This window comes from Pelophylax lessonae (assembly GCF_965119305.1).
Source record: "Pelophylax lessonae genome assembly, chromosome: 1".
NCBI lineage: Eukaryota > Metazoa > Chordata > Amphibia > Anura > Ranidae > Pelophylax > Pelophylax lessonae.
The window spans coordinates 547,155,945-547,174,064 of record NC_138768.1 but is presented as its reverse complement, the minus strand read 5'-3'; the positions used below and the strand labels follow the sequence as shown (position 1 = coordinate 547,174,064).

Genomic DNA, 18,120 nt, shown 5'->3' with positions numbered 1-18,120 from the left:
CGTCACTAGCTTGTGAGGGTCTAGGGAGCGAGCGCGCGCCCCCGGAGGCGCGCTCCCGCTCCCGCGTGGTCACGGACCCCCCCGCGCGTGTGACCAGCGGACCCGATGTCCGCCGGTCACTCGGCGATCGGCGGGGGATAGGGAGAATGTCAGGCAGCTTGTGTAAACAAGCTGCCTGTCATTCTCCTCGCTGTAAAGACACTGATAAAACGGATCTAGTATGTAGATCCGTTGATCAGTGTCCTTACAGCTCAAGCCACAGCCAATCACAATAGAAAGCACGCCCCTAGGGATACACACAGCCCCTCCCTTCCAAATAAAGTTAACCCCTTCACAACCAGTGTATTTTTACAGTAACAGTGCATATGTATAGCACTGATTACTGTAGAAATGTCACTGGTAACCCCAAAAGTGTCACAAATGTCAGTCAAGGGTCCGATCTGTCCGCCCCAATGTCGCAGTACCGCAAAAAAAAAATCGCAGATCGCCGCCATTACGCGTTAAAAAAAAAAACAACAAAAATGACAAAAATCTTTCCCTTTGTTAGTAAACGCGATAACTTTTGCGCAAACCAATCAAAATACGCTTTTTGCGATTTTTTTTACCAAACATATGTAGCATAAAACAAATTGGCCGAAAATTTTAAAAAATTTTGATTTTTACTTTTTTTTTTGGGGGAATTTCATATAAAAAAATGTGAAAAATATTGTTATTTTTGCAAAATTGACGCTCTTTTTTTGTTTATAGCGCGTGATCAAAAAATCGCACAGGTGATCAAATACCACCAAAAGAAAGCTCTGTTTGTGGGAAAAAAAGGACGTCAAATTCGTTTAGGTACAGCGTCGCACGACCGCGCAATTGTCCGTTAAAGTCTCGCAGTGCCGAATCGCAAAATACCCCCTGGTCAGGAAGGGGGTAAAATCTTCCGGGGCTTAAGTGGTTAAATGGACTCCGGTAAGCAGACATCAAATAGATCTACACTGTGATTTACTGCTTGGAATGGTTGCTAGCGACTACAATAAAGACTGTTTGCTGTGTTCCATAACACTGGTTTAACCCGCCTCCCCTCCTGAAACCGTTTTTAAGCAGTAAATCACAGCTCAGGTCTACGCCTTACCGATTCCATCCATAACATAACATAAAAACAAATAAAAATAAAACATAACAGAGAAAATAGGACATTTTATTAAAATATTACAATATTCTCACCTTTCTGTTTAAATTATCTTGTTGATATTTTCTCACAATTTCTTGCTGTCTGTCGATTTCATCTTGTGGCACTAAAGATTTATTTAAAATGAACAGAAAAAAGATTAGCTGTATATAGAGAAGTTATGAATGTCACAAATACCTAGAACAAGCAAATTCTAACAGGAGGTCCCATTGCAATTTCAAGATCCTTTTAGGTAGAGGCACTGAAGAGTCAAAAGCTCGGGAAAGTTACTGCACATGCCTCCCACTTAGCAAAAGCTACACAGTTGCTATAGTCTTAGTAGATTTATTTTATTTTTTTTTTTTATTTCAGGCACTTATATAGCGCTGTCAATTTACGCAGTGCTTTTACATATACATTGCACATCAGATGTACTGTAAGTGCTGCCACAAGACCGTCATATAAAAATTCACTTTTTATTTTCATTTTGAAAAATCAACCACAATGTAAACATTTTAAGTTCACCTTTAATACCTGTTTTTTCCAGTTTTCACATTGTTTTCCAAAATGAACTGGTTGCCACAGGCAGGGCAGCTGAAAAGGCAGTACAGCCAGCGGTCCTGTACTGGGCCCGGGCCAGTACGGCACACTTGTGACTCTTGTGGAACCCCCTGCAGCGCTGCCGGCTTCTACTCTTCTTTCTCCCTCTGGCTGCTATGCAGACAGATTGGTTCTTGGATTTGTGCCCCCGTCCACCTGTTGTCCAGGACCTTCTGTGTGCTGTCTTCCCCTGCAGTGCTTCCGGCATCCCTCCTTTACTGCCAGCAGCTGCAGGCACACAGGGGGATCGGTTTTAGGATGGAGAGTGGGGAGGGGACTGGTAAATATGCCATGTTTACTGGCCCCTTCCTTTCCTGAATGAACACAGTAAGCGATCACTACTGATCGCTCCTGTGTCCATTCATCACTGAAGCATATTATCCGTGTTTAATAGTGTTGAACAGCCTCAGAGTGCTTTCCATTCATTCACTGCCCTGTGGAGCTGCAGAGAAAGGGACTGATTAATCTGTGTCCTCAGTCCATTTCTCAAATGTGAGACATTAGGGGTCTGTTTAGAGCCATATTTGACCAAAGACCCCCAAAAGGTCAGGTAAAAATGTAAAATTAGACAAACAGTGCCGTTATTCCTGCACTATGTATATGGTGTAACACTATGTCACTACAGTTTTTTGACTACATCATTGATTGTTATTCACTTGATTCTTTATTTATACTTTTTTGATACATAAGGGGTCATTTTAATTATTTGAGCACTGCATTTATTTTCACTGAATATAAAGATTGAAACAGAAGAAAATGTAAAAATAATTAGATAAAAATCTAAAAATGTTTTAAAAATGTAAAATTCTAAAAAATAATATAAAAAAATTAGGGACTCATTCAAATGTACTTTGCCCTCTGAAGAGCAGTCAGCATTTGGATTGTTCTTCAGAGAGCATTTGACAGGCATATTTCCTCTTCACACCTGATTTAACCCCACACTAGCGAAACCTCCTTGCAGAGATGTGCTATTCACTTGAATAGGTCCCGTTCGATGGGGGTATCATTTCTGCCATCGCTGCAAAGCATACCATTGTGGTCATGGCATTTTAGCGAAAATATCTTTTGATATTTTCAGGGGGGGGGGGGGGCCCTGTCAGGTAGGCTGTATGGGGCCCCATGATTTCCAACAGCAGCCCTGGCCACATGTGACCTATCAACATACATAGTCTAGAACAGGGATTCCCAAACTACAGCCCTCTAGTTATTCCGGAACTACAATTCCCATCATGCCTAGTCATGTCTGTGAATGTCAGAGTTTTACAATGCATCATGGGATGTGTAGTTCTGCAACAGCTGGAGGGCCGTAGTTTGGGAATCCCTGGTCTAGAACAATGCTGGTCTCAGACATCAGAACTAAAGCAGTGCATGCAGGGACTTTTTTTTTTTTTAACATAAGAAAATTGTAAGCGCATATACATGTATTAAATCAAAATCAAAAATAATTACTTCTAATGTCTCCCTATTGCAGGGGTGGACAAATGAATATGGAATTAAGGAGCCAGTCTGTTCGGTCCACACTGCAAGGGGAAAATGCTTGTTCTAGGGCAGTGATGGCGAACCTTGGCACCCCAGATGTTTTCGAACTACATTTCCCATGATGCTCATGCACTCTGCAGTGTAGGTGAGCATCATGGGAAATGTAGCTCCAAAACATCTGGGGTGCCAAGATTTGCCATCACTGTTCTAGAGGGTCACAGAAAGAAGGAGTAACACTCTTACCCCGTTTTAAGCCATCTGTGACGGGTCCAGGGCTGCCACCCCTCTAAGGCGTTTTCTCCACATACAATGCATGCTTGACAGCTTTGCATTGCACGTGAGGAAGCCAATGGATCTGCCCATCACAGAGCTTCAGGGAGAAGAGCAGTGTAGAATCCAGCTGGAGTGAAATGTATGGTAAGTAATACAGCCTCTTCTAATACTCCTAGAAATAACGAGCATTTAACCCTTGCAGTGTGGGGGAACCTGTACAGCGGTTCACGGGAGCGATTCGCCAGCGTGGAAGCTGATCTGCAGGGCCGGCAGCCGTGATTGCCGCCGGGCACCCCCGATCGCTCCCCGTGGAGAGAGAATGGTGGTCAACTGTTGTAAAGACAGCAGACCGTTGTTCTCTCAGCAATCGACACAGAGCTCTTGTGTTCCTCCTATTTAGGAACACAGGTCTCTGTGTGGATTCCATAAACCCCCCCCCCCCACAGTTAGAAAACACCCCCCTAAGCTCACATTTAAAGCGGTAGTATCCTGTGTCCAAAAAAAAAAAACCCTGCAAGACAATGGAATAATGTGCTAGTAGTATTATAGGCTTACCTGTAGGTAAAAGATAAAAAGCGGAGTATACCACCGCTTTAACCGTTTGATCGCCCCTGGGTTAACCCCTTTCTTGCCAGTGTCATTAGTACAGTAACAGTGCATATTTTTTCACTGGTCCCCCCAAAAGTGTGAAAAATGTCAGGTGTCCGATCTGTCCGCCGCAGTGTTGCAGTCCCGCTAAAAATCGCTGATCGCTGCTATTACTAGTGAAAGTGATCGGAAGCTATGGAGCTGCCACATCACTTTTACTTTGAAGCAGGGATCTGGCTAAACAAAACCCACACAAGCGGATGGCTGCTACTGCAGCCATCAGCTTGTGATTGAGGGTTCACGTACGTCCAAAGAGCTAAACTAGTTACAAGCCCTGCCAGATTTTTTTGCCATCTATGTCCCATCAGTGAAATTTCCTTTCACTTCCTTCCCCATAGCCGAAGCAGAAGTGAGACAAAAGTGAGGGAATCCCTGGTTGTCACCAGAACAAGTGTCATCGAAAAATATCCCCTCTAAACCTGTTCTGGTGACCATTCAAAATCTAAGACTATCTGCACTTTTAGTGATAACAGTCAGCAGGGAAATCTCCCTAGCAGGAACACAGACAGCAATATACACTTGACAAGTGCTCTAGTTAACCACTTTACCGCTGAGTACCGTAGTACTACTGCGGCAAAGTGGCTCGTTATCGTCTGATGACGTAGACCTACGTCGCCAGACTCCTCCCCCTGTAGGCGGCGCTCGCGCGCCACCGGAGGCGCGCTCCCGCTGTTTCCATTCACAGCGGGAGTCGGGCCAGGGGAGGAGCAGCGGCGATCGCCGCTGCTCTGCCCCGATCGTCGGGGAATCCAGTTTGGAGATCCGCCCGCCTGTGTAAACAGAGCGGGCGGATCTCCTAAGTGACAGGGAGTGACAGATTGCAGGGTTCAGCATAGCTGGACATCCGATCTGTCCCTGGCTCACACAGTCACCTCCCCCCACACACGTTAGTAAGCACCAGGCATACATTAACCCCTCCCTCTCCAATAAAATTAACCCCTTCCCTGCCAGTGTCATTTTTACAGTAACAGTGCATATTTATAGCACTGATTACTGCAGTAATGTCACTGGTACCCCCAAAAGTGTCAAAAATGTCAGTTAAGGGTCCGATCTGTCCGCCGCAATGTCGCAGATCGCCGCCATTACGCGTTAAAAAAAAAACACCAAAAATGACAGAAATCTTTCCCATAGTTAGTAAACGCAATAACTTTTGCGCAAACCAATCAAAATACGCTTATTGCGATTTTTTTTACCAAACATGGGTAGCAGAAAATAAATTGGCCAAAAATTTAAAAAAAAAATTGGTTTTTACATCTTTTTTGGGGGGAATTTCATATAAAAAATGTTAAAAATATTGTTATTTTTTCAAAATAAACGCTCTTTTTTTGTTTATAGCGCAAAAAGTAAAAATCGCACAGGTGATCAAATACCACCAAAAGAAAGCTCTGTTTGTGGGAAAAAAAGGACGTAAATTTCGTTTGGGTATGGCGTTGCATGACCACGCAATTGTCAGTTAAAGTCGCACAGCGCCGAATCACAAAAAGTGGCCCAGACAGAAGACAGCAAAATGCTCTAGTGGTAAAGTGGTTAGGGTGACACGATTTTTAAAATTAAATCCTGGTACATCAGTTTTTTTTTATTGGCAAACATCACATGACTGCATAATACACAGAGCGCTGGGCTCAGGACTGCATAATACACAGCATGCTGGGCACAGGACTGCAAGGAACACAGAGCACAGGACAACATAATACACAGAGCGCTAGGCTCAGAACTGCATAATACACAAAATGTTGGGCACAGGACTTCATAATACAAAAGAGCACTGGGCACAGGACTTCACAATACACTGATCGGTGGGCACAGGACTTCATAATACACCGAACACTGGGCACAGGACTGCGTTATACACAGAACGCTGGGCACAGGACTGCGTTATACACAGAACGCTGGGCACAGGACTGCGTTATACACAGAGCGCTTGGCACAGGACTGCGTTATACACAGAGCGCTTGGCACAGGACTACATAATACACTGAGCGCTGGGCACAGGACTACATAATACACTGAGCGCTGGGCACAGGACTTCATAATAGACCGAGCGCTGGGCACAGGACTGCATATTACAGGGCTTGACAAACCCCAGGCGCCAAGTCGCATTGGCGACTGGAATTAGCGGCCTTGTGCCTGGGTTACATTGCAGCAGGTGTCTTGTCCCCATGCGGCTCCAGCCCACGGGGACACGAAATGAGATGACGCTCCGGCCTGCTGAAGTGAGATGCTTGCATCGGGGAAATAGCAGGCTTGATCTTGCACCCTGTCCTTAACGGTGAGTGGACAGGGAGAGTGGGGCAGCTGGTTGGAATGGCCCCAGTTCCATTTAAACACCCACGAAGATGACGAAGCTGACACCCGCCGCTAGCCGAACCGGTCTGCCAAAAACAGATGGATGGTGGTCCTATTTTCCATCTGTAAGGCGAATCGGATGGGATCAGATGGAAATGGACAGGCAGTCCGTTTTTATCTGATTTCTGCATAGAGGAGAGCAAGACTGTATCCGTGTTCACTCTGCATAGCGGAGTGGACAGGACCAGTCATCCGCCTGCTCAGTGGAGATTAGCAGAAAAATCCCCGCTGAGCAAGCGGATTCTGTTTAGCGGAGGCGCCCGTGTGAAAGGGGCCTAAGGTGGCATGAGTTACTGGATCTCCTATCGCCCCCACCTTGCTGCACTGTCCTTCCCTAGTGAGCCGCTGCCCATCACACCATCAAGGCAAGTACACACAGATCGAATTTTGGGCAACTTCAGCTGGTTCGATAAAAACGGCCAGCGTGTATGGCAGCCGCTCCGTCAGAAGCCGACCGTTCGGCATGCTGGAAAAAAAACTGTCTCCTAACTTTTTTAGCTGGCTCCTAGATTCCAAGCAAATTTGTCAAGCCCTGACATATTACACAGGACAACATAATATACAAAGCACTGGGCAGAGGACTACATAATACACAGAGCACAGGACTACATAATACACAGATCACTGGGCACAGGACTACATAATACACAGATCACTGGGCACAGGACTAAATTTTACACAAAGCTCTGGGTACAGGACAACATAACACACAGAGTGCTGGGTACAGGACTGCATAAAACACAGAGCACTGGGCACAGGGCTACATAAAATACAGGAGGGTGTTAGGCATAGAGTACAGGGTTCAGAGGTTTGCTATGCACAGAGGACACTTCTGCCCCCACATCCATAGCTCACCTCTGCCCCCTTCTCTCACAAATTATCCACCAAATTAAGCCACCTCTTAGCCCTCTCCCAACAGCTAAACTCTTCATCTCTCCATGCAGCTGCATGAGCTCTGACCCCTCTCCCCCACCTGTGTACAAACAGACTTCTCCCCCCCCATCTGCTCATCTCCCGGTCTCAGCCCTCCACACACACAGTCAATGTTTGGCTCTGCCTCACGAACAGCAGCAAGAGAGGCAGTGGGATCGTCCAGCAGGGGGTACCACCATCTGAGCCACCAGGCTGTTTCTCAGCCAACATGAGATGCCCTACCTACATTTATCTGGCCCTGAATCCGGTGACAAAACCGGGGACAGACTTGGTCCAGGGACTGTCCCCGGAAAGTTTCAATAAAAACTGCCCGCCATTCGGCACAAGTGTATGGCAGCCAGTCCGACAGAAGCCGACCGTTCGGCATGCTGGAAAAGAAACTGGCTCCTAACTTTTTTAGCTGGCTCCTAGATTCCAAGCAAATTTTTCAAGCCCTGACATATTACACAGAGCGCTGGGCACATGACTGCATAATACACAGAGCGCTGGGCCTAGGACTGCATAATACACAGAATGCTGGGCACAGCCTGCATAATACACAGAGCGCTGGGCACAGGACTGCATAATACACAGAGCGCTGGGCACAGGACTACATAATACACAGAGTGCTGGATACAGGACTACATAATACACAGAGCGCTGGGTACAGGACTGCATAATACACAGAGCACTGGGCACAGGACTACATAATACACAGATCACTGGGCACAGGACTAAATTTTACACAAAGCTCTGGGTACAGGACAACATAATACACAGAGTGCTGGGTACAGGACGGCATAATACACAGAGCGCTTGGCACATGACTGCATAATACACAGAGCGCTGGGCCTAGGACTGCATAATACACAGAATGCTGGGCACAGCCTGCATAATACACAGAGCGCTGGGCACAGGACTGCGTAATACACAGAACTCTGGGCACAGGACTACATAATACACAGAGTGCTGGGTACAGGACTACATAATACACAGAGCGCTGGGTACAGGACTGCATAATACACAGAGCACTGGGCACAGGACTACATAATACACAGATCACTGGGCACAGGACTAAATTTTACACAAAGCTCTGGGTACAGGACAACATAATACACAGAGTGCTGGGTACAGGACGGCATAATACACAGAGCGCTTGGCACAGGGCTACATAAAATACAGGAGGGTGTTAGGCATATAGAGTACAGGGTTCAGAGGTTTACTATGCACAGAGGACACTTCTGCCCCCACATCCATAACTCACCTCTGCACCCTTCTCTCACAGATTATCTCTGCAGCCACCTCTTAGCCCTTCCCCCACAACAGCTAAACTCTCCATCTCTCCATGCAGCTGCACCAGTCCTGACCCCTGCTCCCTCACCTGTATACAAACAGACCCCCCCCCCCCCCATCTGCTCATCGCCCGGTCTCAGACCTCCACACAGTTCATTTTTAGCTCTGCCTCTTCTCCACTGAACAGCCGCAGGAGCGGCAGTGAGATCGACCAGCAGGGGGCGTCGCCATCTAAGCCACCAGGCTGTTTCTCAGCCAACATGAGATGCCCTGCCTACATTTATATGGCCCTGAAACTGGGGACAAAACAGGGGACAGACTTGGTCCGGGGACAAATTCCTCAGTCCTGGGATTGTCCCCGTAAACCGGGGGGACGTCTGGTCACCTAAGCTCTAGTCCCTCTCCACTCTATCCAAAAAAGTTTTGCCTTCAGTTATACTGTAATACTTTAAAAGGTAGATGGTTCAAAACTTTTTCTTCAGCACACAATGATCATATGGCCTTACCTGTTTGAGAATGACTAGCTGGACGGAATTTGGAGAAATATGGAGTCAAATAATTGATGGCCAATGTAACAAGGGCCAGAATCAGGATGAACCTTCCGCCCCAGAAAGCAATCTCTTTCAAACCTAAAAAAGGACAAGAAAAACAAATGAACAAACAGACACAATGGTGTTTTAAAATGTCAAAAGGATGGGTTGAATTGATTAGTGTTATAAGCAGTACAAAGCCATCAATACGATAATAATCTGCTTATTCACAGCGCTTGAAAGGAAACCTGTAATTAACACAAGCAGGATTTGCTGAAGACATCCATTTTTAATCCCTTCACTTAGCTTTCATCACTTTGGGTCATTATATGTGGCTTATCATAGCTTCTACTTTCTTTTAAAAGTTATATGTTTTCCAAGAAAATATACAGGTACTGAAAGCCATTGAAATAGTTTAGGGGAAAATGCTATTGTTCTTAGCAATCAAATCTCTTAAGCAGAACTGTGGTTCCGTCAATTCTCTCTTTGCATTATTGAATAAACCTGTATTTTTTGTACAGTTGCTGTACAGTATTGCATATGGGCCAACACAGTGATTGCTATTGGTTATTTTCAATATGGAGAACATGTACCCATATATGATGTCTTGATGATCAAAATAAATTCTGCAGAGGCCTTCAGGACAAGGTGAGTATATAAAGTTTATGCACTAACAAACCAATAGCCTGTGGACAATACAGGTATGCTCAGTTGTATTTAAAAGGTAACTCCACTTTTCTTGGGGAAAAAAAATCAGCAAAATAAAGAAAAAACAATATATCGTATACAATTGCGACACAAGTCATATTGTAATTGAATGTTATTAAAAATGACTTTTCCTTTTCAATCTGCAGCTGTTGTAATTTTCTGAAAATGCAATACAATATGGCTACCTGGAGCTGTTCTGTACACAGAATGTGTACTGACCACACCCCAGAAACATTATTTCCTGCTTGTGTGATTGGCTCACCAATTTTCCCAGAAGTCTACCTAAGATACAAGTCAGATTTCTGGCATCCCCTGCAACAAACATGTCATTTTTGGTGAGATACTCCCAATAGGAACACGTCTAAAGGGATGCAGGCCCGGCAGCTTTCCTCATTAGAGCCCTGCAGCTGCCACAGCTGATAGATAATTATGAAGCCACTCCCATTTGACTCACTCAGCACAGAGGAACAAACAATGATTTCTTCAGAATAACAAAAGGCAGGAATCTGCAACAAGGTTTGTTATAATCCTTGCAATGTACAGAGATCACCCAGAAGGGAATTTTTTTTTCTCAACAAAAGTGGAGTTACACTTTAAAGCAGAAGTAAACCCACTGATTTAACAGTTTCAAAAAACAGTTGCATTTCAGGCATGGCTGGAATGCTAACTGTCACATTGGTCGTGCTCACAACCAAATGATCAAACCCTCAAATGGCTGGTGTCATAACGGATCACATGCGCAGCACCATGGCAATTGAAGATCAAACCGAGGCCAAGATGGCAGTTTCCTTGGCTGAAAAGGATAGGAGAGTTTACTTCTGCTTTAAGATAGGTAGCTGTCCTGATTTTCAATCTGCACCTCCACAAATGCAGAACTAGTGTTGGACAAAGCGAAGAACCTGGATAAAGTGGCAGTTCTCACCTACAGCTAAACATCTGTGAGTGGGTACATTATTTCCACAGTGTAATGTAACCATGGGACTTCTCTGCAGCTACAAGGCTGTGAACAGTAATGCTGGCACCCACTGACAGCAGATAGAGCCCCTCCACACAAGATTTCTTCCTAAGCTCTGAATGCTAAATGGCAACGCGTTTCATGGCCATCTTTCTTAAAGCAATAGTAAAGACCAATTACAAATACTCTTAAAAACTGTGTCCCCTTCCTCCTGTCTATTGTCAGTATAAAAGAGATCTGTGTTTGGAAGGGTCTGGTGAACAAGGTGATTCCGCTCTATAAGGCTACATATTTAAGCAGGGGTTGTCCGAACAAGTTTGATAAGGTCTGGAAGCTATGTCTGGACTGCCCGGCCTCGACCTCCTGCTGAACGGACATGGGTATCCTATTTTTTCTGTATGTCTAGGTTGCTGCTAAGTATATGTGCTGAATGATTTCCTCGACTGACTGTTGCATGGTGATGGGTATTGTATTTTATTGCTGCATTCATAGGTGGGTGCTGGAGTATGCTGCCAAACCCATTCTACATCCTAGTGGCACTATTGTGAAGCTGTAAGTGTGTTGGGAATCTACTGAGGTGTTTTAGCTTCCTTGGAGGCTCATCCATCCATTGTGATGGGCTTGATGGGTAGAGCCTGCGTTGGTGGGTGGGAAGGGTGGGGGAGGGGAGGGTTTCACTGGCTAGTTGCCAGCTGTTCTTGTGTTTTTGTGTTCGCCCTGCGTGGCGACTGTGGTTTGTTAGGTCTTTTTCTCTTTTTTAAAATCAATAAAAATAAATTTATAAAAAAAAAGAAAAAAAAAAAAAAGATCTGTGTAAATACCCATTTTTAATCTGGTCCAGTCACATATTCCAGCAGTTGTGGTTCCTGTGTAAGGGACTGAGAGGGAGGAAAAGCAGCGGCAGCTGACCTGGGCACAGTGTCTTTATGTGGTGGTGGTGGGGGGCACCATAAGGCAGCAGCCTCTGGAGAACATTCAACCAAGCCAAGGGTTTGCTCTCACTCACTCCATGCGTTACTCACTGGCTATACTGCCTGGGAGTTGCCCTACCTGCATAGATGGTATGAATTCCTACCTATCTACTATTGATTAGAGATACCAATCCATCCAGTTCAACATCAGAGTGTGTGCGCATGTGTGTGCAGTGCAGTCTGCACCAGGTACCAGTGTTAGCTGAAGACGATCGGGGGGCACTCACATCAGGGATGGGGGGGGGGGGGCGGTTTGGCATCTTTGCCCTTGTCCATTCAAGCAGCATGTTGGCTCCCATTGCCCTCTGACTCTCCCTCATGCCCTTCTCCCTCTCTGACACAAGGAAGCCAAAGCATCTGGGCCATGGGACTGGACTGGAGCCTTCATTCAGCTGAACTATGCATGATTTCAAACCAGCATTTCAGTGCGAGTTCGGGGGCGATTTGCCAGACATCTCTTTGGGTTAATGCACATATGTCTATTAAAATCGCCCCCCGTGTCGCCAAAAGTGGTAGAAACTACTTTTGGGAATCGGTGCAAGGCCGCAAAGTCAGCGTTGCACCGATTCGAACTGTGCCATTGCCGGCAATAGGCTCTGATTTGGCATGCGATTTGACATGTCGAATTGCTTGTCAAATCAGCCTGATGTGAACGTGGGCTTATTCAGACTTTGCAGGATAGATAGGAGGGATGAGGCAGCATTTTTAAAAAGAATTATAGCTAAAAGGGCCAGTAAACCTGAAGATCAGTTTCAAACATATTGGGGGAACTAGCTGAATGGATCTAAATACTGGTTCTTACTTAATCTCTTACTTTCTGTGTCTCAGTGACAACGGATATCCTCATTTCTTGCCCTGATGCACAGGAATAGATATGGAGTTAAAATCTCCCCTTTTGCTTTTTACAATATTGGTGCATTTAATATTATTTTCTTCAAAAAGGTGGAATCCTCCTTTAAGGACTGCAGTGTAATAAGCACGGAGGTTCGACAACTGGCTGTGCTTTCTTGGCAGTTGTTTCAGGATCAATAGACTGGATTACACATTTTTTAAAAGGTTGACCATTTACATGTGTTATTCACCAATGTATGTGGCTGTTTATCTGGGGAAATACATTTACATCTGCAGTCAGGATGGGAGAGCAGGTAAAAACTGGCGGCTTAGCTGTGGTTTTACCGTCCTGACTGCCCACCTTAGAATAACATGGCAGTTGGATGAAGTAGTACACATACCTTGGCGAAAATGATAGCCCTGCCCACCAAATGCGGCCTATTGAATTGCTTCAGGCTGTGCCACAACCATGAGCCAAATGCTAGACTCATAGTTGGGGCGCAGTCTTTCCATTCAATTGCCTTATTTAACTGTCACATAAAAAAAAAGATGTCAGCCGCACCTGTTCTGCTCCCTGAAAAGTGATCCACTGTGACTTGATCATACGTGCAAGCAGCACTTGCTGCTCCTCTGAAAAGTGTCACCTCCTCCTCTCCTACTTTAATTCTGAGGTTGTATTCACACTGCAACAGATAGCTGCCTGAACGCTTTATCACTCTGGCGGCTGTTCGTTTGCCGGCCGTGGTAGGGGGCAGTGTGCGGCATGATTCAGTGCATCACATGGCTCCTTTTTTTTGTGTACAAGCTTTATGTGAAGTATACAAAAATGGGATTTTTGACGTACAGGAAAATCCACTTCTCTATGTTCATTGATGGACACAGTTCCTGGTGGTCTTAACCATTGGGTTATACTTCCCCCTACAGGAGTAGGACACTAGGCAGAAAAAATGTCTAGGTACGCCTATGGGCAGTCCCAGGGACTATACTCCCTCTTTCTGCTATAGGTACTCAGTTTTGTTACAAGCATTGTCAGAAGAATTACAACTCCACAGAGGGGTGAGTGCTGTGTCCGTCAATAAACATCAGAGAAATGGATTTTACGATAAGCCAAAAATCCCATTTTCTCTTTCGTTCATTGACAGACACAGCTCCTGATATTCTCAACCATTGGGACGTCCCAAAAAAATTCCCAAGGCTAAACAGTAGCCAACCAAGCAACAGGAGCTCAACCAAAACAACTGGAGCCCAAACTGAAAAAAAAAAACAATACACCCTCAAAGAGAATCAGGTCCTCTCAACAGCAGCCTGCAAAACCTTGCGGCCAAAAGAAGCATCCGCAGATGCCAACTCATCCACTTTATAGAACTTTGTGAAAGTGTGCACCGATGACCAGGTGGCTGCCTTGCAAACCTGCGTCACTGACGCCTGATAACAGAAGGCCCAGTAGGCACTACGTGCCCTAGAAGAGTGCGCCTTAACAGGGAAAGGAGGAATAGGCCTGAAATCACTGTCTGTCTGATCATTCTGGAAATAGTCGCAGAGGAAGTGGACAACCCTTTCCGAGGCGCATCCATAGGCACAAATAGTGAGCCTGACTTCCTGGAAGACTCCGTAGCTGCCAGGTACACCCTAACTGCCCAGACCACATCCAAGGGATGCAAGGCAATTTCCTTTGGATGTTTAAGCCTGGGACACGGGGAAGGCAACACAATGTCTTCATTCAAATGAAAATCAGAGACAACCTTTGGAAGGAACGGCAGACAGGGGCGACACAGCGCTGGCAGCACCATCCAGTCACCAGGCACAGAGCACCAAGCGATTCTCAACAGAGAGGGAGAGAAACCCACTAGACTCACCACCCAGCAGAAACAGGCACCTGCAGCCACCAGGATAATCTGCACTGCACGTGCGGCGATCAGGAAGTAAAAGGATCCAGGATTCAGCACCAGAGGATGAGGAGGGGCTCCCACTGCCAAAATTGCCACCCACAGGGCTCCACTGTCAAAATGCCCACCGGACTACACAAACATGGCCCCCATGTATAGAAACACACAGACTACAACAAAATGGCGGCCCGTGCAGCACCACAAGGCTTCCAGGGACTTAGGAGGGATCCCTAAGCCTCAGGGACAGACCCAGGCAGGACAGGGGGCCCTGGCAGGAGTCCCTACCAGGTACAACCCCTCCCCCCGCACAGCCGATTATCCTGTTGCTGCCGGGGCAACTGCCCTAACCCCCATCATCAGTATAGCACCCTACGTCCACCCCAGGAGGTGGACCAGACCACCCAAACAGCCCTTGCATAAGTGGAGGGGTGGTAGGATGGGGGATAGATGAAAGGGGGTGCCTGAGGGGAAGGAGGGGAACCCGGGGTTCCGACCATCCCAAGGAGGGGCCCACGCCCACCGCAAAACCCTCCAGCGGGAGAGGGAGGACGGCTACTCACCATACAGGAGAGGGGTTCTGCTCCAGACAGAACCCCTCTCCATCGAAAAGGGAGGAACACTGTGACTCGGGCCAAGACTTGTCATATGCGACCTTTTGAGGTGTTTTAACTCACAGGCCAGCCCCCATCCAGTGAGGCTATGTCACGGCAGAGCTAAGGCCAGACTGGGGTGACCACTGGATCTAGATAATTCAGCCCATCGCCCAGTCCAGCAGTTGATTGTAGATCTTACAGGAAAAATCCAGGAGAAAAACATTTCTATCTAAAAAAAAAAAATTTGCCATGACCAGAGATCCCAGCAAGGAATCAGATCCTTACTCCCGACTAGGCAGAAAAAAACTGAGTACCAATAGTAGATAGAGGGAGTATACCCCCTGGGGCTGCTCATAGGCATAGCCAGACTTTATTTCTACCTAGTGTTCTACTCCTGTAGGGGACAGTATAACCCAATGGTTAAGAATATCAAAAGCTGTGTCCATCAATGAACGAAAGAGAAATGTACATTTCATTCATAGCAACATACTCATTCACGTGCCATGCATGATTCAGTGTAGAGCTGCACGATTCCAGATAAAAGGAGAATCACAATTTTTTTTGCTTACAATAAAGATAACGATTCTTGGCATAACAACATCTTTTACATTAAACAAAAAAATTGGGCTAACTACTGTTTAGTTTTTTTAAATTTCATTAAAGTGTATTTTTTCCCAAAAAACTGTGTTTGAAAGACTTCTTCGCAAATATAGTTTCACATAAAAGATTGCAACAACCACCATTTTATTTTATTTCCTAGAGTCCTTGCTAAAAGAAAAAAAAAAAAAAAAAAGTGATTTTCTAGTAAAAAATACTGATTTTAACTTGTAAGCAACACGTGTCAGAAAAATGTTTAGTATACCCTCACTTACAGATGGAAGTTAATTTCTTTGATCTAAAAGAACAAAATGATACATTGTAAAACATTGTGTTTATAGTTATCTAGCAACAATGTTGATAATGTTGATAAACAGTTGCAGGGGCTCTTTTTTTTTGATAGCTGTGAGGCTCGGTTTACACTGGGGCAGCTTCAAAGTCGCCCGACTCTGAAGCCGCCCTCTGCAGCGCGACTTCAGCGTGGCTTGCAAACGACTTCTCTAATAGAAGTCAATGAAAGCCGCTCCAAAGTCGCCCCCAAGTAGTGCAGGCTATCCAACCCTGCAGCTAAGCAACGGGTCCGGCGATCGCTGCAGGGACTGACAGAAGCGGTGTGCCGTTTTAAACATGGCACACCGCTCATCTGTCACTGATTGAAACAGGGCTCCTGTGTTCCTGTTATCTCGGAACACAGGAGCTCTGTTTCCATCCACTAAGTCTGGCCCCCACACAGTTAGAATCACTCCCTAAGTACACATTTAACCCTTTGATTGCCCCTGGCTTAACCCCTTCCCTGCCAGTGTCATTATTACAGTAACAGTGCATATTTTTAAAACACGGCACACCGCACATCTGTCACTGATTGAAACAGGGCTTATTTTTAGCACTGATTACTGTAGTAATGTCACTGGTCCCCCCAAGAGTGTCAAAAATGTCAGTTAGGGGTCCGACCTGTCCGCCGCAATGTCGCAGTCCCACTATAAATCACAGATTGCTGCCATTACTAGTAAAAAAAATAAATATGATGAAAAAATTAGATTTTTACATTATTTTATTTTTTTTTGGGAATGTTATAAAGCAGAATGTGAAAAATAGTTTTTTTTTTTCTTTCAAAATTGTTGCAATTTGTTTATAGCGCAAGAAAAAAAAAAAATCGCACAGGTTATCAAATACCACCAAAAGAAAGCTCTATTTGTGGGGAAAAAAAATGATATTTAGTATCTGGTTTGCAATTTCTGATAGAAGAAAGACAGTGTGCTGCCCCCTGGTGGTCTATGAGAGATCGCACCTTCCCTAGAATTCAGCCACGTCTGTTCTAATGGAGTCTACAGGAAAGATGGGCTTGGAAAGCAGGCACTTGGTTTGTATTCTCCTGGAAGCCTGCGTGCTGTTTCCACTCTGCAGGGTATAATACGATCTACGATTGCGATTCTCTACCATAGTGTGCTGACTGTGTACTCATGATCAGTCCCATACATATAGCTACTAGTGACAGCCCTGCACCTAACTCTGTGTACAGCAGTGCAGATAGGATGACAAGTGTATAGTGTACCTATTGGCCGACTTATGGAGACCAGCAGGATGAAAAAAGAAATGATCAATAAGCAGAGGATCGGAGTCCTGCTCCCTACCGCTGCCATGTCTGTGGAGGAGGCGTGGCCATCTGTCAGTGCTGTAAACATGTGACCGGAACACTGCACGTCATTGGGTGTCATATGACATCACATCTCATCATGCTGTGCTTGCTCTATTGCAGATCTATTCCAAATGTGGGCAATCACCTGCTTTACCTCTCTGCCCCCTACCACACGATCCTAAAACTGCACTACTGATAGGAAAGGCACAACCCAGCTTTTGCAATAAATGCACCCACATTAACAAAATACAAAAGTGCATTGATTACAATTGCAAGCCTGCAGAGCATTGCAACTGCCTGGTGGGTGCAAGCAGGGCTGCTGTTAGAAATCATGGGGGCCCCATACAGCCTACCCCCCGAATATATCAAGGCAATATTTCCACTAAAAAACTAAAATCATATTTAGCAGACACAAACATAACAGAGAACCGGTGTGAATTAGTCCCCGTTCACACTGGGGCGACCTGGTCGCCTCACAGGTCGCTGTAGGTCGCCTTCCATAGGGAAGCTGCGGACCCGTTCTAATAGGAGCGACACAAGTCGCTCCGACTTAGAAAAAGGGTCCGGAGCTTCTTTGGGGCGACCTGCATAGACTTCAATGTTATGAAGTCCGTGCCGGCCGCTCCGAGGTCGCCCCCGGGAAGTCGGATCGCCCCAGTGTGAACGGGGCCTTAGCCCTTTTTAAATTGTTTGTTAAATTTGTTTTTTT

The 18,120-nt window shown here is 45.7% G+C and overlaps 1 protein-coding gene across 2 annotated transcripts in view; it reads right to left on the bottom strand.

The window, feature by feature from the left end:
* UBXN8 (UBX domain protein 8) overlaps window positions 1-17,457 on the bottom strand; it is a gene marked incomplete at its 5' end in the record, with an annotated part of 76,467 nt that extends 59,010 nt beyond the window's left edge. The window contains 3 exons of one of the 2 annotated variants that reach the window (XM_082256968.1): window positions 1,210-1,280; window positions 9,211-9,333; window positions 17,328-17,457. In XM_082256968.1, the coding sequence (XP_082113094.1) occupies window positions 1,210-1,280; window positions 9,211-9,333; window positions 17,328-17,457 (324 nt within the window). The remainder of the gene's footprint in view (window positions 1-1,209; window positions 1,281-9,210; window positions 9,334-17,327) is intronic. The other variant, XM_082256969.1, reaches the window with a different exon arrangement.
* Window positions 17,458-18,120: the final 663 nt, after the last annotated feature.